Source organism: Pempheris klunzingeri, chromosome 10 (assembly GCF_042242105.1).
Source record: "Pempheris klunzingeri isolate RE-2024b chromosome 10, fPemKlu1.hap1, whole genome shotgun sequence".
NCBI classification, from domain to species: Eukaryota; Metazoa; Chordata; class Actinopteri; order Acropomatiformes; family Pempheridae; genus Pempheris; species Pempheris klunzingeri.
The window spans coordinates 18,455,859-18,480,364 of record NC_092021.1 but is presented as its reverse complement, the minus strand read 5'-3'; the positions used below and the strand labels follow the sequence as shown (position 1 = coordinate 18,480,364).

Sequence of the window (24,506 nt, the reverse complement as noted above, 5' to 3'; positions counted from 1 at the left end):
ATATCTGACAGGAGGGCACAGCCTCTTTAAAACTACGCTATTCAAACTTGCATACAGTTTGAAAAGCTCGTCCATAAAGATTGATTAAAGTCGTAAAGATTTTGCATCAAAAGGGGTTCTGATTAAAGCTATCTGCCACCGAGACGCTACTCTTTTGCATCGGTCCTGCAATCTCTTTCACTTGGCGAAATTGTTGCTAATGCAGAAATAATATCAATGCAAACTATATTAATAACCATGGTGTGAGAAGCTGGAGCAATGTCACTTAATCAATGAAAACAAATCATGTACACCTTGCTATGATTATCTGCAAGAGTGTGAATATTAATGTCTCGGTCTGAATCAATGTTGGGGTTGCATATATTGCCTCCTGTGTTTACTCATGGTTAAGACATTTCTTTCTTTTATATTTCTGCTGCACCCCTGAGAGCGATCAATGAAATACTAAATAGAGATATGATACTAGCTATTATAGTAATTCAACAACAGTAACAAAACACTAGCGATTGTATTATTGTAAACTATAAAGCCGGGATGTTCAAATTTCAATTAACTTTGGTTTGTATTTGCTGATATTAATTAAGAGGGCTTGCAGAAGGACACAAAAGCGACAGGTTTATTGTCTCAGATTATTCTCATGAAAGCAGCATTAGTATGTAGTGCAACACTACCTAATTAACTGGCATGGGAGGCAAGACATTGCACTGGAAACCTTTTGATTTGTGGGAGGTAATAGCACTGGGCAAGAAACAGATTCTTTATTTCATTATTTGATAAGAGGGCCTTTAATGAAAATATCAGCCCAGGAGCAATACAAGTCAACATCACTACTTTGGTGTAAAAAAAAGAAATACTTGCTTGGCAATGAATTACCTCATGACTACAGTTCATTAAATAAAATGTGAAACACACCTGGTGGGCTAATGGAGGTCAAATATATAAGCAGCAGCATGTGTGCAGTGTAAGGGGATGTGGCAGTCAGAGACAAAGCAACATCTAGCCTCTCTCTGACAGGTTAATGAAATGCCTGCTGCTAAGTGTTTGTGTAGTGAGACTCGCCTCAGTCACAGTGAAGCTTCTCCTGTAGTCTGGAGTCGGCGATGTGACAGTGTTGTATCAGTGTCACTGAGAGCAATCATAACATTCCTTTCCTCCGAGTCCAAAGGTTGTTTTAAATTCCCTTGGCAGCAGAATGCTTTAGGGGGTCAAACACACCAAATCTCCGAACAATAATGGGCCAACTATCAGTTACATCACTCACCTGTAATCATTGGCCGGCATTAAAAGCATCTTTTTTTCTGTTCTGCATACTTGACTGCGAATGCTTTTGAAATGAGTATAATGTAATCTGTGCCGCAGATATCTTCTGCTTTTGTGCATCTATCCAAGAAGTGAATGGTTAGGCCTATCAGTTACTCTCTGGAGGTGATGTATGCGCGCTCTAGAACAATGCCACAAACAGATGAAGGCTATAATATGCTGCCCATTCTTGCTCTCTCAATTTTCAGGGTTATTTTGTTTTCTTTTGGAAAAACATTTTAGGTGCCGCCAACCTCTTTCTTCCAGATGGAGGGAGGCACAAAAGCTTTTTGTGTTTTCTTTCTTTTTTTAAAATCAAACTTGATCACTATAAGAAATAACATTTTGTAAGTGTTTTGGCAGCAATCTCAAGATAACTGAACAGTTAAGATGTTTACCAGCAAAAGAACAGGAACTACTTTGTGAAATTTAAAACCAGATGGGCCGCAAATATAAAAAATAGTCATACTAGTACAAAGTAAAATGTTCACAGACTGAGCCACAGAGACAACTTGTATGGCTTTGCTTCTTATCTTTTCACAAATCAACTTAATCAATAAAGTTATGGCACGAACACAGAAATCCATGTTAAAGTAACTGATGGGAGTCATGAGACATAAAATTTCCATTACAAGACGTATCATTTTGACAGTATCTTTAAGATTTTAAAGTTTTTATTCTTTGACTGTGATGTGCGCCAGATTATCCACCTGGCTGTCTGTCTGTATTACTCTTTCATTTTCACACTGACAGTTTGAAGAATAAAGACACAGGGTTTAAATACATCTCCCCACTGAATAGGAATTCTTCACCAGATGTGCGACAGATAGTGTCAGTCTAATCTTTCAAAGCAACAGTATCAACTTCACTATGTATTTATTGAAAATAAGGATGATTTTCACAGGTTGTGATTGAAAATCAGCTTTGAGGTTAAGTTAAACTCTCTTTTCCAAACTTTCTTTTAATAATTACATTTCCTGGTGAAAATAGTTGACAGCCCAAATGCCTTTAAGTCCTCACAGTTAAATTAGACTGGGTGGTATGAAGAGGTGTGACTTTTTCAGAAAAATAATGAAATAAAATGATGGGACAGCAAAGTTCAAAACAGATATGTACTAAGCAGAGGAAGAATCCATTTGGGTAATTATAGAGGGACATGAAATGGGCCAGTTAGTAAACTCTGTCCCACTTTATCAGGCATCTCCAGCATTGTCCATAGGGAGTTAACTTTTAGACTGTTTACTGGCTCAAAGGCCAGGCATGCATCTGAAGCCACATAGGCAAGATAATGTATCCCAGGCTACAAAAGCAGGCAAATCACTGTGCATTAAGACTGGACACACAATAGACAACAATGGCTTGCATAAACACTATTTAGAACTATTCACATGGCATTGAAGAGATGGGCGTCGACTCACTATTGCTGCAAAGCCGGCGCATTGTGCGGAGGTGAAAAGAAGTCTAATGAACAGGAAGCCTTATTTGAGAGAGCTGACAGTAACCATACAACAGCCGCATTGTGCGCTTGCCACCAACCCTGTGGGTCTCTACATTAGGAGAAATGATGAGAAAGTAACCCGAAAAGACACAGTGGGCCCTTGGACCCACGTAAATGCAACCAGACAATAATGGGGGACACAAGCTGTCCCCACCTTTACCCAAAGCTGCACGTTTACATGCACAGAACATCAACCGCTCTCATGGCCAAGGATAAAAGCCCCCTGGCCAGATGGAACTTTGAAGTACGTTTGGGTTAGTTTACCACCAAAGACAGCAATTTTAGTGCAGCAGCACTTAAAATATATGTCATACATTTTAAATTATATCAAACTCTGCAGGGGAAAGTTTGAAACTCTTGAATTTCTTTAACTATAGGCCTCCTTCTCCTCCTCCTCTCTCTCTCTCTCTCTCTCTCTCACACACACACACACACACACACACACACACACATCTCCCACTCACATTATGCCCCCTGCCTCAAGCTTCATCAATCTTCCACAAAGGGATGACATCACCAATAAGCATAGCCTTTTATAGCTTTAAGCAATAAGCCTTATTTACTGATGAGATAAGCCCTCTGCTATTGTCTAGCCCTCCACTTTTCTTCTTTCTCTTGCAGTTGAAGAATCAAACAGCACTTTTGGAAGGTGACAGAGCATGCCCAGGATTTAAGGCTAAAGCATGCAAAGAGGTTTCCTATTTGGTGGCCTTTCAAAGGGCCACATTAGCCAGTTTAGTTCAAAGTAGCAGCGGCAGGTACAATTACAAAAAACCCAGGCTCCTTGAGATCTCCTCCCTTTAAGTTTAGTTTTCAATAAATATTGACTCTTCATAAAGCGAGAAATCACAAGGAGTTAAGTGAATCTTTAGGATTTCAAAACTTCTTCTCTTTCGGTGCAAATGTGCATGAAAACGTGTTAAATGTAAGTGAAAATATCTGCTGAATGTTAAATACGCTCCCACTGTACAAGGTTTGAAACAAACCACAGCCTGTAGGGTTTACGAAGCATTATCATCTATTACATGTGTGACCTATAATTGCTGTTTGTGGCAGTGCTAGCCGGCTAGTCCATGAGGGCAAGTCCGAGGTGGTCACTAAACTGCTGAGCCACCATGATACAGTGTGGCTTATCAAACCTGTGTGCATGCTGGGAAGAACTACTTGCAGTTAATGCTTATGTTGTTGTTGTTGTTTTTTCTCTGATGAAAAAAAAAAGAGAAACTGCTAGTTAGAAGCTCTGTAATAAGTTGGAACTCAACATTTGGTAGTTCGGATTTTTCAACTTTCACAAAGTCTGCCACCGGAAAAACTAGGTGTAACTAGGTTGTTGCAACAATCTAGAACATATAGCATCAACATATTCTGAATTGAGAACCTATTTTTAACAAGATAAAAAGCCATTTTCTAACACACTGCATCCAATGTCACCACATGTATCTTGAAAACGTGCGATTTGTTGTTTGTTTTTCTTAGCTCTACACAGAGTCATGTCAGGCCTTGGGAACTTGTCAGATATTTAGTTTGTAGTCACTTTAGAAAGGCTGAGCGCAGAGTCTCTGGGGAATCGCTCCAGTCTCACCATCTCCCCCACCCCATGTCACCAGCCAGGAACAAAGCCGCCATAGTCAATTCTCCTAATTTCACTGCAGCCTGTCGAAATCCTGTTCTCCTTTTCTCCTTCTCTTCAACAAGTACTTTATGCTGGGATCAGTCAGGTCTGAGTCGCCCACAAAAACCTGAGGCTCTCGCTTCATCGTCTTTCAGCACCGAGTTTGACACTCCCCAACTCCCTGCCATTCAGGCGCCTGCACCATGCAATTTGTTTCCATTTGTCAAACAGCAGTATCCATCACAAAAGAAAATGCTGGCACAACAGAAAGTTTGTGAAAAACATTGTCTCCTCAACCCAAAATGGCCTACAGACTACTTATTTATTGGCCCGTAACAAAACCACCTTAAGCAATTTATACCACTTTCAGTTGTTATAGCTACTTGTTACATTATTCTTCTCTCAACTGACAATAAAACACCTTTAACTGAATAGAACATGCATCACGTCCTCAAATCAGCGCCATCGTATCACTTCTCTCTTAAAGTGTGGATGGGCTAAATGCTACACTGTGGATTCATCATTTCATTCATTGCCTCCACATTGTGCTGACTCTTATTTTGTGTTTTATTTCTTTGGGATTAAACCTCATTGTGCGGACAGCCAGGTTTCTCAGACATTTATTTATTAAAGCTATATCAGCACTATGTTGACGGCATTGCTATTTGCACACCTATTCAGATATGTCTTAAAATGGCGCTATTATTGGGCGACGTAGGAAGGTATCTGGTTAATAATACTTATTGTGCAAACTTTGTTGTCACCATTCTTGTGTTGGCTGTTATCGAGGGGAGAGCAGAGAGGATATATGCTGACTCTGATGTAGATAGTGCCATGAGTATTCCTATTGTGGCAGCTGCCGTGTGGTTCAGTCCCTGATAGGGTTTCGAATGCTGTCAATGCTGTGTCAGGTGCATTTGCACCTCAGAGACCCATGATGCTCCAGCTGCTATGTGCCTGTGTCTCCCCGGGCCCTGGCCGCCAGCCTGACACCCGACACAAAGTAATCACAGATCACAGCGTTTAATCACTGAAACAAGCACTCCAGAGGACCCCACTGTCAATATCCCACTCTCTCATTATCTGTTTGGATTGCACATCCACACTGTCAGATAAACAGAGTGGAAAATTAAGATTAAAAATATGGTAATTTCATTTCAGGCAGCAGGCTCCTCTCACTGGCCCATTATGCTATTGATTACCTCTGAATTCAATTTCTCTTTTCAATGTAAACTTTAATCTATTCGGAAGCCAACAATTCAACTCCCAAGGGGCTATTTGAGAGTAAGTAACCATTTAATATGACGCTGGCTGAAGATTCACTGGCTTTAATGAATTGTGTAAATCACTCAGCTTTTAAAGGAACTGATGTCCCGCAGTTCGCACCCCAAATCTGAGCCTGGTTAAATACTGCCTTTTATTCCGAGCTAAGTGTTTACTGACAGCCATCTCTGAATGTGTGATCAGAGACCTGTGCTTTTCTTCATGAAGGCAAATTAAACAGCTCTCTTCTAATTGCGTTGGTGATGACAAAATTACATTTTAATTGGGACTTAATCGTCACATTGCGCTAACAACTCGCTAATATAATAGAGCAAATAGCTACGCCACTTTACCACGATGAAACTGAATTTAAAAATCACTTGACTCAACAAAATAATCACTAGGTTGTTCTCCTTAGCCACTTACCAATTTGTAGCATGTTGGTTAAGACCAGTTACCACTGACCTGAAACAAACACACCATTCAGACATCTGAATATAGGATGAGCAACAGCAGGACGAAATGGTTGGTGAGTCAGTGTAAGACGAGACAAGGCTTTAAACACAAAATGAAGACAGCGCCGAAACATTCAAGTAATACTGTTTTATTTTATAGAAAACAGTGTAAATGAATAAATAGCTATAAACAGTCATACTACATCTTATATTACTGTTAAGTGGAGAAAGTGCTACATTTTTTTTAAAGCAACAACAGCCCATTTATCAAAAAAATAAAGAGACACAGTTGATATTAAACTGGAGAAACATTTTTTGAGGCAATAAACTTAAACCTTCCTTCCCATGTTTCTTGGTGTTAGTCACTAGACATGTAGTACATGACATGTTATATTTAAACTTTTCTGTTCTTTCTGACAAGAGCTGAGGTAGACATAAAGCCACTATCGTCAATGTGCCGGAAGACTACTCAATTAAAACAGTGCAATTACACAAGAATCAATAATCTGATTAAGGCACAATAATTGCTGACAACGTTTGTGTCTCATCTCAGGTTCCTCGTCTTTTCAAGCATTTCCCAAATAATCAAAAGACCTATAAAACAATGTTTGCCTTAAAAGAATAATTTAAGCCACCAATAATTTATTGCACCAGGATTAACACATCCAGTATCTGCACGCCTTTGAGCACCAGTGCAGGATTGAAGCTACCCAAGAGGCCAGGACACACATACATAAACATGGCAGGGTGTAATCAATAAACAGCCACGCTGTAATATGCTGTCAATAAAGGCACATCCTGCCTCAGATACTTGCCTCTTTTCTGTTCCAGACCAAAGGACTATGCCAATCAAATGCAGCACACACTACAGTCGGCCTGCTGGGAGTCTAAGACATTTTAATATACAGTAAGGAATCTAAGTACATCTGGTAAAAGATTTGGTCAGTGATGGCAACCACGAGGGACACACCGACTCTCCAAACTGTCAAAGAGACGTCTCAAAGATGACACAGATGTCCTTGGCACAGTGCACGTCTGTCACTGGCTTTTTGTTCATGTAAACCTGGAAGCGTATCAGGGAAGCAGTGTCACAGAATACAAGCACACAGTCCAGTCTAAGCTACTATCTGCTGAGGTGTGATGACAGATCCAGTCAGAGCTGAGTAAAGGGATTTGTCACCCGCTGAAGCATTCAAAAGTAGCTTATTTAGCCTTATAAACAACTAGGAAATTCAAGGGAAGAGTATTAGAGATAATCAATGAAATTATTTGCTCTATCAGAATTTGTGTGTCTTATAATGTGTGCAAAGTGCTTGATTTCTTAATACAAAGTGGCTCTGAAAGACCAACAATTTCAATGACAGAAAGTTGGTGTAAAAGAGGAGAAACAGGTGAAAACAGGTTGGCCTCAGCACGAGATATACTGTCTACTCTGGGATTCTCTTTCAACATGGACAAAGGAGCTGGAGGTTGATATCAGATTATTGAATGTATTTAAACCTTGACTGACAACTATAGAAACTTGACACACAACATGTGGACCATTTCAGTATTTAATAAGTGGTGCTAGACAGTTATGGATGCTGCAGTAATCTGATCTAAGGAGAGCACCCTACAATAAAGAAAGGAAAACGTAAGGGCTTGAACAATGTCACTACCAATCCGCCAGTGTGCAGGGTAAGACGATACCAAATAATACCACAGTGTGCTGAGTCTTTGAAATCAGTATTTTACTCATTTCACTCCTCTGGCTGAGAAGATACAGCTCCGCTGATAAATTTGTGCGAGGGACAGAGAGAAAATGAAATGATGCCTACTTTTTCTTATTTCACAAAGACCTGTTTGAAGTTGCAATATGGTATCTGTAGTCCCAGACAGATGCACATAAAATGGAATTGAACAATGAATAGCCGGCTCTTATCTGTTCAGTGTCTGAAGGGGAAATACATCACAAATGAATTTTACAGGGAAAAAATATGGACATTCTCTATTACAGTAATCCCCATAGAAAGTTTATCCCAAATCGCGATGAAGTTAAACCCAATATTTCCAAATAGATATCGTCCAAAGAAAGCTGCTTTTCTAGAATCATCTCTAAAATGATCTCAAAATTATATTATGAGAAAAAAGATTATATGGAGAGTTTCTTTGATAAAATCAGAGGATGTAAATCTACAAAGGGACAATTTCTCTCTTGAAATTAATGTTATGGTTCTGCAATGCTCCAAGTAGGCACTTTAAATTAAAATGGTAATCAAGTGTCTTTGCATTGTCAGGGTTATGCACATCTTCTCTCGCTTAACTGTATTATTTTGGAGGTGAGCAATGAAGTCTGGAGTTAAGGGGAGAGTCTGGGATTAGACTGACACTGCTGGACTCTATTTAGTGACAGCCCCGTCCTGGGACAGAGGTGGGTGTGGTTACCTGTTTGGCTGTGTGCAGCAGTGAGGCGGCCTCAGCTCTGCCTGTCTGTTGTACCATCTGGTAAAAGAGCCCATCCTGGTTCTGGAGCAGCACATATGGCTCGTCATACTCGTGGATCCTGCCGGCATCCAGAACCTGCAATCACACAAACAATGCTGGTGTGTGTGTGTGTGTGTGTGTGTGTGTGTGTGTGTGTGTGTGTGTGTGTGTGTGAGTGTGTTCCACCACCTGTATACTTTACTTTGGGGAAAACTGACATTTCAGCTGTTTCCCTGCTGAGTGATGCACACAGACGGTTGGAGATGAATGGGGAAACAGTAGTTCTCTGCACATAGGAACCATCCATTTTACGTGACTCATGCAACAGCAAATACAGGTGCCTGTTTCTGCTCGAAGGTGTCACGGACGATGAGCGTAGCCTGTTAGCAGTGTGAAAGTCTAGTACGCTGACTCTGACAGACTGAAGATCAGTGATTTATCCATGTATTTATCCTGGCATTTCAGCAGCTCAGGGGTGGTCCTCAGTCAAATCCAACAATCACACCTTTAAGACACTCCAGAAAATTACCATCATTTCTGTGTCATCACATGCCATATAAACCACACAAAGAATAGTGCCAATTCAAGCAGTTTGGAAAAGACTACAATTATATCACAGACAAATTTAAACAAGCTCGATCCACTTACAACGGTAATGAGCAGTTTGTTATCGCTAAAGCCTAGTTTCAGGGAGTGTTTAGTATGAAAGGGAGATTTCTGCAGCCTCTGTCATCATTGACAGTTTAGGAGCAGGATACTAGGAGATGGAGTTTGTATTTTGGAAAACATTCTCCGTCTAAATATGGCACAGCTTAAGATTTGGACAGGGCAATTCAGGTGGGCCCCAATTTAGTTCTCCCGGAGTGCATAACAATCTGGGGGCATTTAACACGAGTGTAGGTGTGAAACAGTCCCTGCTGTGTGATATTTGGCTTTTCTCAGCAACCCTCTCAGTGACCGTGCAGCCACCAGGTCGTGCCCTGTCCTCCACAGACACTTAACAAATGCTGCCACAAATGGCACTAATTGGCACCTCTGCAGGCAGTAGCAGGAAAGGGCCAAAGATCAAGTGGCACGAGCGCAGGCTCAATAAGAGGGAACGCTGTGAGGGAGAAATCAGCCCAGCTGTTGCAAAATAGGGCAAGTGAATTAAAACTCTGTAAAGATTGTGTAGCAGGCTCCTTGCGTAGAAAAGAAATAAGTGTTTGTTAGCGTATGAGGAGTATGTGTGAGGGGCATGTTTTCCAGGTGACTTCACGTTGTAGAACAAATTCTTTTCAGAATGGGATGAATTTATTATAGTAGATAGGAAAGAACAAGGAGGACTTCTACATGTTTGTGAAGCAACATCAAAAAATATTTGGACCCCTTTTCTCTGTCTATTATTACTGAAAACTTTCCACAAAACACTGACTGGAGAGCTGGATAATGGAAATTTCCAAACTTACCAGTATTCTGTCACAGTCAATGATAGTGTTGAGCCTGTGAGCAATAGTGAGGACTGTGCACTCTTGAAACTTGTCCCGGATAGTCTGCTGGATGAGGCTGTCAGTTCTAAAGGAGCAGGGAACACAACACCTCAGCACAAAAAAACTCTCTTCCTATAGACCCTTGGGCAGGGATTTTACTTAACACAGAACAATGGCTCATCAACAGTGAGGTATGTGCACTAGTTGGCATAAAAAAGAAAAGAGAGCAGAGCTCCTTAAGTTAACAAAGATAGCGTCAGTATATTTTGACTTTTGTGATTAATCCTTGTCCTTTTCTTTACCTCTATACTGCACATCATCATGAAAAACCACATTAAAAGTGTAATTTTTCATTTTGGTGGTGTTAGTTTTTGATCATTTATTGGTTTTCACTGCAGTGATGCTCCGATCATTCCCCCATTCTGCGAGTAGACTAACTATAAGCTGACAGCAATTGATCTGCTTTAAAGCTCTGATCACATGATTCCAGCAATAAAATCATTTTACATACCCTGTTTACCTCCAATCAATGTGTATCATAGTTCATAATTTGTATACCTTCTCATGTGGGCTTCACTTGTGTGCTATTTATGTTTGCACAATAACTCATACATCTTGTACTAAGAGTCATTTCAGAGTGAATTACAATTCTGTAGTTGTACTACAGTTTTATTAAAGCCAGCTAAAAAGCACCACTGTGGAGCATCACTAGCTTACAGTAAACATGGAAAGGACTGGAAGCACTGATATCAAGGTTATACTTGTAGAACCAAGTGTCCCCTGACCTTGGGTCAACATTGGCTGTTGCCTCATCAATGATGAGGATGCGGTTTTTCCGGAGGATGGCCCTGGCCAGGCACACCAGCTGCCTCTGGCCCACACTGAAGTTAGAGCCTGACTCAGCCAGCACTGTCTCCAGCTTATTGGGCAGGTCCTCCACCACGGCCTTCATCTGCACCTGCAGAGAGGGAGAGCAGAGCCCCAACCCTTCATTACTCCTGCATAAAGGCTTCCTGTGGGGATGTCTTTAAAGAGCTATCCAAACACACCCATTAACCGCCTGGCACAATGCAGGGCCAGGTCCACTGATGACCTTGGCCAGTGCTCTCTTGTGGCCAGCCTCTAGCTTTAATCCAGGCCACCAAACCCATTCAGAGACAGGACCAGGAGCTGAAGCCCTTCACTGTGGGGGGAGCCTTCATCCTGGTTGGCCTGACTGCCCAAACACATCTCCCCCAGCACTTTCAATGGTTCCCAGTTACAAGCCGCACATTGAGCTGGGCCCCATGGCCCTAATGGGATTTCCCCCCATGACTTGTGGCGAGCAGGGAGGCTGAATGGCAGCATTGTACAGGGGGACAGAGGGATCCCCCCCTGGGCCGGCGAGGGGGAATCATTCAGAGCCACGCTGGAGTACCTCTTGGAGTGCATTCCACAGGTCCTCATCTGTGTGCTGCCTGAAAGGGTCCAGATTCTTCCTCACGGTGCCCGTGAAGAGAACTGGGTCCTGTGGATAGATGGATATAGAAAGAGAAGGCCGTGGCCAGTTAAGATAATGACAAGGGAGAAGATGTATGAAAGGGTTAAGACAGGCTTTATAAAGTGCCGCTAGGCAATGTTTGAGTGGAAGATGTTCACAATGGGCTTGCTCCACTCAGGAGCTCTATTCAATGCTCTGGCCAACTATACTTCAATAAGTTGATCTTTTTACTAACCAGACCTGTTAAAGGTTGTCTGAATATATAACATGACACAAAAGGTGCCATCTAGTCAATGTTACCATACAAAGAATTTCATACAGTAGCAGTATTAGGAATGATAATCTCAAAATGTCTGCCAAAAGTAACAGCTTTACTCTGTCAAATGCACAAGCATCTGTCAAGGGGGGTTATCACATCAGTTGACTACCCTCATGAAAGATCTCAGACACCTAGGCTGTCCAAGATATGTATTTATGGTGAGCCACACACCTGTATCAAGGTTCAGCTGAACAGTCATCTTTAAGAGAGTAAATAAAGCTCTTTATTATAGTGCAGAGGAACGAGCCCGCAAGTCCACAGGCACTGTTCCAACATGCCACTCTGCTTGTGGTAAACCTGATAAACAGGAGCAAGCCGGCATCTCCACGTGTCAGGCCAGATATTTATTCATAAATCCTGCTCCAATGTTGAAGTGATTTACTGAACACTTACTAAGACTCTCCCGGGTCACCATAAACGGACTCTCATGATGCATAGCTGCTGCAGATAAGGTTTTTATGTGGCATAATTTCTGCATTGTTCTATCATTGAGCAAATACAGCTGTGCTTTCTTTTCCTTACATAACACAGAATTTACGACATCTAAAAGATTGTAATGACCAGTTGAAAAAAAGCTGTAATGAGATGTGACAAAGTCCAATGTAGCAATAGAGATGACACGGAACAGCAAAGCAGCTGTCTATAACAAAAACTGATAGATTTCCATCACGGTCAAGGCAAAGTGATAACTCCAGCTTACTCAAGATATGGGTCTAACCTCAAATCAAGATAAGAAATGTTCACCTGGTGACTGCAGGATTTGAGCAAGAGGAAAATACACGAGTGCAGTATAAAAGGCCTGCGTTAAAGTTACAGAACCGCTGGTCTGAATGTGACTCACTATCCACACCTTCATCTCTGCTCTCTTACAGGTCAGCCTCAAAGCCAGTGCTGTGACGGCTACACAGAAACAAATCCAGCACGCACTCATGTGTGTAAGCACACAGATTTATACAGCGTACACATGCAGCACACACCCCTCAAATCATGTCTCAACAAACCTTCATGTAGGTCAGAAGACTCCGGGCTAACTGCTCAATTTTCATCCAGAAAAATAAAGCTTTCAGCCTTTGATCCCTGCTACCTGTACCTTAGAAAATGTTCCACCTCTTTACTTCCAATGAGCTTTTCCTTCTGTCACCAAAATACCACCTTGTCATTAAGCCAGGTGAAGTCCCAATTCAAGCTAGTTTTGTGACACACTTTAATTGAGGATTCAATGTTAGGTCAGAAAAACTGCTTTCAAGCACAGCTTTCCATAGACCGATTATGTGCTCCACCAATTCTAAGCTCTCTGTTTGCGACAGAATTCATTTTTTCCTAAGTAATTCCTGAGAATTCAATAGAAACTGAAATGAATCCTTTTTAAATGCCATATGCTAATCAAAGCTTATCATAATCAAATCTGTGGGTGGCAAATAATGAAACTCCTCACTGGCAATGTATAGTATACATATCACTTTCTCAAAATTCCACATGAAAAGGTAAGGCAACTGGCAATTTATATCAAGATTTTTTCCATGTGAAAGGCTGACTGAATATCACTTTATCTCTGACATCTAGCAGGAGAATAAAAAGGCTTTCAGATGAATTTGTGTAAATCCAAGAGGCTTCTTGCTATATAAGTTTGCAAAACTAAGAGCATAATACAGAGAAACTCTACTCTTCTGAATACTGCTAAGACTTCACATCATGAAAATGCCATCCAGGTTGTGATACAGATGGGCGTGCAGTTGAAGTTCTGACTCGTAACCTGCCACTTTGTGCTACTCTCTCCCTCTAGGAGAGACAGAAAGAGTAAACAAAATCACATCAAACACACATCACATCCATCTCAAACTAGTTTGGACTAGGAAGTAAAAGTTTATCTGAAGAAGTAGCACTGCCAGAAACCTATCAAATCCACAGAAAAGCATTAATGAAACTGTTTTTGGGCATCTTGGCTGCACCCGAGAAATGTTTGCGACTTGGGCAAAGTGACGGTGTACAAGGGGACTCTGACTGTGAGGATGGGGGAGACTTCTTCTAAGCAGCTTTCCCATGTTTGGGGGGTAGAGGGCTAATCCTCTGTCAGGGATGGGGAACTGCTCTCTTCACAGTACAGGCCGTGGGAGTCTTCTCCCCTCCCTCCACTCTGGTGACACTCACCCGCAGGCTGGCATTTTCTTAATGCCGTATCAGTTTCAACAAGCGGAAATAAAGTTAAACTGTCTCAAGGCATCCGTTTGTCTCACTTTCAGAAATCCCCTGAGAGACGACTGTAATTCTCCTCACTTGTTTTAGCTTTTTTAAAAGCCAGGTGTATAAAAAAAAAGGCCAAAGCATGAAGGTTTCTGTTACCAATGTTCATCTGACATTGCTCAATTATTAGGAATCATAATAACTTAAAGTGGCTGTCAAAGCAAAAGTCCAGCAGTTTTAGAAAAGGACTAATTCTTTCCCATTAAACTCAAACAATTTTTTTTTCTGTTTTAGCTATTTTCATCTAAATATACCCGTTGGTTACTGTACTGCCAAAACACAACAGCTGAGACTGAGGGTTATTTAAAAGGGCACCTGTGGGATGATGGACATTTTCTGGCGCAGAGTGTGCAGACCAATCTCAGAAGTCAAGACACCATCAATCATAATTCGTCCCTCAGGTTCTGCCAGCCGGAACAGGGCAGAGATCAGGGAGCTTTTACCGGCACCGGTGCGTCCGACGATGCCAACCTACAGTGGAGAGATGAGAACTGTTTTTATATCTGGAAAAAAACTACAAATACACAAAAAAAGACTAAATATATTCACGCTATTTCAGGTAATACTAGCATTTGTTGTGCCATATCACTGAGGGAACATGTCATATGGCTGAATACAATAGAACCATCATGTTGGTATGACAATTAACTTTTTTTTGACAGTACTCACATGACTATGACAGACATGATTTGCAAAGCTTATTAAGCATAAGCTTATTCACACTGCATCAGGTGACCCCATCTTTGTGCTTTGTCATGACACTTAATATACGAACTGTATCATTTTGTGTTGGGCCTTTTGCATGTTTATGATCCATGACATCTATTTTTAAGTATGCTATACATCATAAAAAAGTACACAGTCCAACAGTTTCACACATTGCAAATGCCAATGACTGCGGGTTGGAAATGTGTAGTTATTTATCATTGCTCTAATTCTATGATAGCAGGTGAAGCAGTTAAACAAGGCTCTATAAGCTTTATAGGCTTAACCATCCACCTTTCTGTACCTGTGAATTTCACCTACAGTACAAGCCATCCAATCAGGATGTAAGAGTAGTAAGGAAGCATTCAAACTGGTAGTATCCTTGTATGAAAATAACAGTCTCATTCATTTCAATGAGGCCAGACCGGCGACATGGTATGGGTGCTAACGCAGGGGGCTCCAACAAAGAAAAACGCGGGGTCGTCTAACCTCAAATTGGACTTTGTATCTCTTGTCTCACATGTATTTAAAGCAACACACTATCAAAAATAGGCTTTTATGTGTTTTAATTCAAGGCTGATTTCAGTCTGAACGCCCACTAAAAGCCAACAGCCATCCTCTGTGAGGCATAGGTACTGAGCTAAATGTTAATGTCAGCATGCTAACATGCTCTCAATGACATCGTAACAAGCAGATTTTATAGGGTATGACGTTTACAAAGTTAAACTATGTTATTTTACCATGCTATCATGCTAAAGTTTGCTAATTAGAATGAATCACAAAGCACCGTTGAGATTGTTAGTGTCATAAATGATCTTTAGGTCGAATTAAAATTTTGACCCATTGAACAAAACGTTCATCCCCTGTGTGCTTGCCAAAATCATGCCATGCACATGCACTGTTGTGTTAAAGGCAATGACTAGATGTTGAACACATGGTCCTCATGTCAAAGAAATAGACCTAAAAAGCACCCACACAGAAAATTACCAGTCTAGATCAAACTGCTCACAGTATTTTTTTTGGCTGAATGCTGAGCATATCCCATAGTAAAGACCCAAATGCAACCTAGAACCAAGGCATTTCATTACCTGTTCCACTGAACTGGGCAGCTGCCTGCCAAAACACAGGCTTGCTATATGCCATTACATAGCCAATGGGCAACCTTTTGTTTAGCCAGGGGTTTACCAACAATACTGCTTACATAACAAAGAACCGCTGTGTGTGCCTCATGAAAACTCACAGAAAGGATGCAAAAATGTCCCTTTTTCTCCCTTTTTTACCCATTTAGGTAGAAGGTAGAAATGCTCAATGACCCAGGCTCTAAATCAACTCTAAATATTATTAGATGCACGGCATGGGGTACGTCTGAGTGCGGCAACAGTTAAATCTCAACCCTGAAAGCGCACCAACAATCTTCGAGACACAAATCTATGCCTCTAAGGATCCAGACATAGGCAAAGGGAACTTGTATCATACCATGAATTTCAACTGGTCCTCTAATGTCATTGGGATGGACCCCTGGAAGAGTCACCAGCCCATATACATGCGTGTATCTACAGTATATTTGCATCCCTTCCTAAATACTACACAATGTCTCCAGTGTGCAATGTCACCATAGCAGATAAACAAAGACTTTCATTCACAATCCTTTCCCATTAGAAACAAAGGTCTTTGTGAGATATTTGAACAAATGAGCAATACCCTGTTTTTTTTTCCAGACAAGCCATTGACACTTGAAAGTGAAAGTTCATTTAAGAAACCGTATTGTGCAGTTGCAGTTTATACGAATATAGCATAATGAAATGTTTATACATAATGAAATGAAAGGCAAGACTGTTCATAACTGACTTTGATTTCTAAGTCTTAGAGATAAGTAATATGCCCTTTCTATACTATTTCTCTCTAAACACTGGAGGCTCAGCTGAGGTTTTATATTGACTTATGTGTTTTTGTCATTATGTACAGTATATGACTGTAGTGCGTGATCTTGAAGTGTAGGTGGTAGGTGCACATTTCCTTGTGAAAGGGTGTCAGGGGAACTGTCAGGATGCACAAAGCCTTTCACCCCCATGGCATGTGGCAGAGATCCCTCCCATGGGTTGTCAGAGCCAGGGCCTCTACACTTATCAGCCCATCCATTGTGAAATCAGCCGCCCTGGCCAACCATGGCCATGCAAAATACACCCCCTGCATTAAACACAATTTCAATCATCCTCAACCATCTCCCTCTGCTTTCCTCTCCCTCTCCTCTGTCACCCCTCTCCCACGGCCTCTCCTCTCTATAGTGAATAAACAGTTGTCACCGTCAGGTAGCTCAAAATGCAAATTGGGAACAAATGGATCCACTTGAACAGTCTTAATTACATGATATGTATTCCATGAATCACAAATGGTATAGTCCTGAAGATTCAGCAGCACAATATGGTGTCCCTTTAATAATGGATTTGAAAATAATGCCACATAAAAAAGAATCACATCACACCTTCTACACTAGCTGCATATCAACCTAAGTTACGGGCTGTGCACACCAGTAAGCATGCACAGGTGGGAATAAAGACAAGAACCTTTTCTCTGGACGAGAAGACAATAGTCAGGTTCTTTAGGACCAAAGGCTCACTGGCACTGTAAGAGAAGTTGACTCTGTCAAAGGTGATGGAGCCTGTCTTGGGCCAATCATGCGGAGGCTGTTTGTCCGTCTCCCAGGGAGCTTCACTGTCCAGCTCTGCATACTCAACCACCCTCTCCACTGATGTCATCTACAAAAAAAATAGGCAAAAACATAGGTAATTGTTCATATATATACAACACTAATGCTGTGGAGACAGATTTCTGATTGATGAATTTAGCTCTTTAGATCACAAACACGATTGAAAATGGCAGCACTTCACCGTCCGTGAACTTAAGTTAAGTTATTTGAACACAGAACAGTTAAAATGACAATATGTCCTAATACTATTTTTATTTTACCCCATCAGAAAGAATCATACTTAAACAGTGGATTAGCACAATTTAGTATTGCACTTCCATATAGTCGTGGAACTACAGACAGACAAAAAAACAGAGTGGACAAACTTGAAGCAGCAGAGGCCAAGATATGATGACTTTTAGTCTCTAGAAAGGGTACAAAAATGCTGGAACAGCTCCTCCAGAACCACAGAAGACATACAACTGTTTTAATGCTGGTGGAGGCAGTCAGTTTGTTCTCCACAATTTTTTGGGGATCCGATCCGATAACAGTCCTTGAAATTGACTGAAATTCAATTAAAAAAATAAACCAAAATCAATCAATCTCTATTTATATAGCGCCAATTCATAACAGCGTTATCTCAAGACGCTTTCAATTAAGAGCAGGTCTAGACCAAACTCTTTAATTAAGAGAGAGACCCAACGATTCAAGAATTCAAAATTAAGGATTCAAGAATGAGCAAGCATCATTATATTAGGCAATAGTGGCAGGGAAAACTCCCCTTTAATGGGAGGAAACCTCGAACAGAACCAGGCTCAGAGGCGGGCGGCTCTCTGTTTGGGTCTGTGTTGGGTGGAGGTTGGAGAGAGAGAGAGAGAAAGAGAGAGAGAGAGAGAGAGAGAGAGAGAGAGAGACCAACCAAAATAATAACAGCAACTATAATACTGACAATAGGAATATGAATGAATGGATTTAGTGATGTCCAATCAACCTATAGTCTACAGTTAATTCTTCGAATGTGAATCTCCTCACCATGTTCTCGATCTCTGCACTCTGTCTGACCCCCCACTGGAACATGCCTGTGAGTGTCACAGCATAAGATAGAGCCAGACCCACAGCACCTGGTTCCAGTCCTGTAATATTAGGAGAAAATTAAGCATAGGGTCACGCAGTCATGAGTTTATCATCGTGGTTTTACTAATAATGTGCTGTGTGTTTTATCCAAAGCCCATACAGTACCATCCCTGAGGTAAAGGCAGCCAAAAGCAGTAATGGTGACAAAAAGTGAGCAAATTCCATCAAGACGCACAGCAAACCAGCGAGAGGTAGTCAGGAATAAAAACCAGGCCTCTGTTAACAAACACAAACACACAAATTAGATAATGTGTTTAATCTCTACCACTAAATATAGCTGACAAAAAAGAAAAATCACAAAAAGATTAAAAAGTTACATTAGTCTGAACGGGTATGAATGGGGATAATCATTTTATAATTTGTTGTTCACACCTGAGTGAAGATCTTGATATTGATCAAACATTTGCTGAAACCTCTGCTGAACCTTGAAGGCACGGATGGTGCTCAGGCCTTGGAGGGAGGAAGACAGGTGGGAAAATACGGGACTCCGAGCTAAAAGAAATAAATACACGCCATATCTGTTAGCATTTGAATAAACATGCATCTGTAAAATCAGCTCTGCGTGCATTCAAAACATTTTTCAATACAAATGCCTTCCCTATTGTATACCAAGGACAGTCTTAACCATAATTTATAACTACCAACACGGATTCAGCCATATTTGCTTCCATGTATCATACGTTTAGAACTGATGCTATGTTTTTAATATACTATATGTTTATGCGAGCCAGACTACCATAATATATTGAATTTCAGAAGGTGGTAGACAAAGAAGATGTGATTTGGTAATCACATATGCAAATGCATATGCGTAGTGAATGTGCCCCTCATGCCAGTTTCGATTGCAGGAAAGGTTGCATGGTGAGTTGAGTGGTCTTTTGTTTCTATTTGTTAGGCTTACAAAACCAAAGACAAAACCAAAATGTTTACTCTGAGCTTTTTAATAGAACTTTTGTTCTTCATGACGATGGAACCTGTTGGCCAATGTGCATTTGGGCTCACAGCCCGGGAATAAAATAGATGAACTAAAGCCTGCAATGGCCTAGTCATGCCCACTTGGCATTTTTCCCATTGTATGTGATGTCATGAACTCCCGTCTCTTGAGGAAACTGCGTGTGGCCGAGCCATAGGCCACCGCCACCTTTAGCCTTTATGCTAATGACCATGGCTTTTTTCAATGGTCTATTAGCATTCCTGTGGTCTGCTTTTGTTTTCTTACCACAAATGGACATGCCCACCCCACCACCCAAAAAAAAAAAAAAAAGAAATTTACTGGTAGACTCGAGGCGCTTGATGTCCCTGGAGGTCTGCAGGAAGTAGGATCGCAGACACAGGAAGACTGCAAAAAGGGGAACAATGGGAATAAGGATCCAGGGGATGATGACGGCAGCTACTGCAATCACCCCAATCACTTGGAGAAATACCTGGGAGAGAAGGAGAAATGCGAGCACAATATTAACAGAGCAGCCATAGAGTCAAAAGCTCCACTGCTGCTGTGTGGGCTACCACTGGGGCAACGTGGCCCATTTCATAAGGCTAAACAAGAGAAACTCTTTCAGTTGTATTTGTGTGAAACCATCACAGACATACAGTAAGGTAACAGCAGGTTGTGGGACTGAGGTTATGTGACTCACAGTGTGAAAGGAAAACGATCACAGTGCTAATTCTCACTTAGTAGCAGGTGAGAATTTACCACTTGGCCACTGCAGCTCATATCCCTGGCTCTCTTGGGCTTTCCCTTCAACACTTCTGGCCTGTAAGCCTCCCTGGCAGAGCAGCCAGCCAACAGGCATGGCCACAGTGACTGGCAGAGGGCTCTGGGAACCACACTGTGGGTGTCTGATACATCACACTCAAACCACACTGCCCTCAACAACACAGTGACTCATCACCCGTGTTAATGGCTCAGTGACACATAGACCAGGATACCAGAGCTGCCTAAACGGGATTGGAGGAAGTGAGTCTGACGACACCAAAGCACTCACACCTGTACTGAGTTTAGAAACTGAAGTAAGCGTCTGATTATGTATCATCATGTTTATCAAAATTCAGATAAATTGAGATATTAAGATAAAATGCTTTTGCCATAGCCCATGTGGGGTAGTATTTTTAAGGTACTTGTACTATTTTATACCTTTATGCCCCTTTTACTCCACTACATTTATCTGACAGCTATAGTTACTAGTTATTACTATAAATATAATGATTTGCTTTAGTTAGACTAAACTGCTACTAAAGAGGATAGTAGTAAGTATTTGTTCCACCTCAACCAACTACAATATTAAAATCATGTTTACAAGTTAATTTGATACGTATGATAACTGAATGGGGACGTTCTGCAAAGAGAGTACTTTAAATATCGATGTAACATTTACAGACAAAGATAACGTTTCATCACTTCTGTATCTTTAGTAAAAAGTTTGAATGAAGGAGCAAGTTTACACTTTTATACTTATTCTGAAGTAAATCTTGAGACAATTTTGAGGTTTTATTTTCATTTTATACCACTCAGCTTTTACTCTCTATAATTCAGAGGGAAGTATTGCACTTTTTACACTACATTTTCTTGAAAGTTATAGTTGCTTGTTACTTTTTTGACATAGTTTTCATAAAAGAACTTTTGCTTTAAATGGAGTGCGTTTACGGTGTGATATTGATACTTTTACTTAGGTAAATGATCTGAATATTTCCCCCACCACTGACTATTTGAGAGACCATTTCTTCTAAACTGAAAGGTCTACTGTGTTACATATTTCATATTCAATTGATAGATGATAAAATTGAAACCTCACACCCTGAAATTAGACACGTCCTTAGAGATGAATCCTAAAACGTGGAGATTAGGATCGGACTGTTACCTTCAGTGGTCTCAGACTAGCCCGCAGAGATGAAAATTTAATTTAGCACCTTAATTACGGATGTTATCTGCCACTTAAGCACACATTTAAGCATGATCACTTTCAGTGAGTGTAGTTTTATGATGAAAAGCTACTCAATTCCATTTGCAGTTCTGATAAGAGGGTATTACTAGTCTAACCATTGCTGAAGTGGGGCCCACACAATCAAACAGTGAGTGGAAGCTACTGAGCACAACTGATCCCAAGAATTTCACAGTACATAAGTTTCAATCTTAGCCTTGATGGAAGGCTACCAGACTGCAAAGTGAGATGGTGGCACACGAGCCATTACTGCATGTTATCCGGCCTTCCCTTGAGGGGATCAAATATTAACTGAACAAATGTCTTATCATATATACTGTTTTTCCTTCAGTCTCCTCCCGCTGATTGGTGGCACACTGACACTGCTTATTCATGTTTGCTGATTTGTAAATTTAAATTCTAAATGGGCAGATTTAACTCAGGGCCACGAAGGTCTGAGACGGGCTTATCTGACAGTGAGGTCATCTGAGGGGACAGAGGAGGAACAGGAACCATTAGATAGGAGTCTTGCCTCCTCCTGCTCCCCAGAGCCCGCAGTCGCCAAGGCCCTGTTTGATGTGATCAATTTGCGTGGTCTGGCGCTTATCATGTCAGCATCGGGAACACCGTGGCCCCCACCCACACTACACACAGATGACTCAGATAAGTGATCCTACAAGCATACACCTCACCCCCCCAGACCACTTCCATATCTCCTATGAAACCACACAGGAACAGAAAACTCCCAAAGCCACATCCCGCTGCACATAAAAGTGGATAAAAGGATGAAAGGTTTTGTATACAAACAGTTTAAATAAAGAATTACCGCTAATTGCTCTTTAGCAAGAAAAGAAAGCTACCGCACGCATGTGATTCAGTCATTCAAGCAAACTGGGCACACTGCTGTGTCCAAAGACCATTGAGATCTCTGCTGACCCTAATTGCTTTATTTTCTCAATGATTCTATCAGCTCTTTGATGTCAAAATAAATGTAGAAAATTGAAGTTAATTGCTATATTTGTGTTGAGCAATGATAGCGACTGTTGTTCCACAGCAGAAAATAAACACTTGCCTTTAATTAAATATCCCTCCGGATACATGGAATCAGTACGCTTTTTACAACCCCTTTTTCATCCTCTCTTTATTTACTGACAGCGTGGAATATTTGCCACTGGGAAAAAAAAGTGCAAACAAAACAGGAAATGAAGGAAAAAGCGTGGTAAAGAAAATTCCTCAAAAGAAGTCCTCTGTCATCACTGGAGTTTTTTGTTTTTTTATTTTTTTACTCCACACTTTTCCGTGACAGAGCGGCACAATAAGTTGCAAGGGTCAGTGGTACTGAAACAAAACAGGGCTGTTCCACTTGGGCTCAGGAACAATAGAAGTGACCCAATCCATTCTACTCTGTCTTTGGGCTTTATTTTAGCATTAAATGCCCAGATGCAATGGCTTTTCTTTGGGAGAAATGACTGTGGACACCTCCTTCACATTTTCCCTTTCTGGGCCATTTTCACTTCATAAAGCTGCAGTCAATGTGTTTTGTGTGTGGTGAGGAGGGTCTGACACATACTGCGGTGGTCTCAGTCGCTGTCTACATTGGTGGCTCAAGTAGTCCTAGGATTAGGCCTTTGTGTGCTGTGAAAAGGTAAAAGAAGTCACTTATTTGGGCTCAGTCAAGCTGCTGATTTCCAACCCCATTTTGGAAATAAGAGAAAGGCTTTGAAATGCGGTCTCTCTCACTCTCTCTCTCTCTACTATAAATCACTGGTGTCCAGCATATTCATTCATTCAGTCATTGCTCCTTTCTCCTTCTCCACCTCTTGGAAAAAACAACACAAAAACATTTTCAAATGTGCAAGAAAACAGCAACTGACAAATACAAAAGTCACTCACAGAAAGCCCCGAATTCATTATCTTCATCATACTGACATGAGGTGAGATTCTAGATTAGATTGGGACTTTGTTATGTAAGTTCCTTGGCTAAAAGGATCCCGGGTCTGGCCAGTATGTCTGAGTCAGAGCAGCTGACGTGCTGGACCGCAGCATCATGGGAGACCACACATACACACACTGGAAGCTTTTGCTGGCCGATGCTCGCCATCAAATGACCATGTGTGGTATTGCTGAGTGGCCAGTTAAGCGCACACACACTTACACACACATGCACACTGCTGTTTTCTTGTGTTTTGGTTTACTTTTACACAAATTTGACAAATATGTGATGAACAAGTAAATCTTTAGGCTTCTCACCTTTCCATGTCATTTGTATTCTTTTACCTTGTGCAGGAAGAGAAAGGCGCTGTCATAAAACAATGCACAAAGGGGATTTATGGCACAGCCTATATATATTTCCACACAGGACCATCTCCTGTGTTTCTCAGGATAACCTGTGTAACGCCTGGAGCCAGTGCATTCTTCACCTCTTCTGTCACCAGCGTGGTAAAGAAACAGAGAAAGCCGGTGAAATCCCATCCTACAGCACTCACGGTTACGTCAGCAGTTCTCATATCCCACAAAGCCACTGAAAAGGCCTGACACACAATGTGCCACAATATACAGACTCACACAACAATCCACCTGCCAGTGTTGTTAGACAAAGGCCATCTTTGCTCTGTGTTTGTGTGTGTCGCTGGTGCTTCTGTTCTGGGTTTGTGTCTGCATACTGTACACAAGCACTCTCTCTTTTTCTCACACGCACTATTTTCTGACTGACTATGACTGTAGGGTTCACTGCTGCAATTTATGATTTATGAGCCAGTGTTTATGCATATTTATATGCCATTAACATTGGTGGGACTGGGCTAAGTCCCGCTTAAATGAAAGTAACTGTCAGCTGGTGTCTTAGTATACACATGCTGACAAAATGAATTTGTATGGGCAGCTATGAAGAGCTATGAATGTAGCTATGGACCCCACAGTTAGTGGTGTGACTTGGTCAAGAGCCTTAACACAAAATCTCCACTA

The 24,506-nt window shown here is 41.2% G+C and overlaps 1 protein-coding gene across 2 annotated transcripts in view; it reads right to left on the bottom strand.

The window, feature by feature from the left end:
* The window catches only part of LOC139208010 (ATP-binding cassette sub-family C member 4-like), a 59,341-nt gene that overhangs the window by 17,975 nt on the left and 16,860 nt on the right, over positions 1-24,506 (bottom strand). The window contains exons 21-31 of one of the 2 annotated variants that reach the window (XM_070837544.1): positions 19,898-20,048; positions 18,997-19,116; positions 18,730-18,840; positions 18,523-18,623; positions 17,369-17,560; positions 14,415-14,570; positions 11,477-11,566; positions 10,845-11,017; positions 10,039-10,144; positions 8,552-8,686; positions 6,396-7,190 (exon numbers count right to left, since the gene is read on the bottom strand). In XM_070837544.1, the coding sequence (XP_070693645.1) occupies positions 7,113-7,190; positions 8,552-8,686; positions 10,039-10,144; positions 10,845-11,017; positions 11,477-11,566; positions 14,415-14,570; positions 17,369-17,560; positions 18,523-18,623; positions 18,730-18,840; positions 18,997-19,116; positions 19,898-20,048 (1,413 nt within the window). In that variant the 3' untranslated portion in view covers positions 6,396-7,112. Of the gene's footprint in view, positions 1-6,395; positions 7,191-8,551; positions 8,687-10,038; positions 10,145-10,844; positions 11,018-11,476; positions 11,567-14,414; positions 14,571-17,368; positions 17,561-18,522; positions 18,624-18,729; positions 18,841-18,996; positions 19,117-19,897; positions 20,049-24,506 lie in introns of those variants that run through there. The other variant, XM_070837545.1, reaches the window with a different exon arrangement.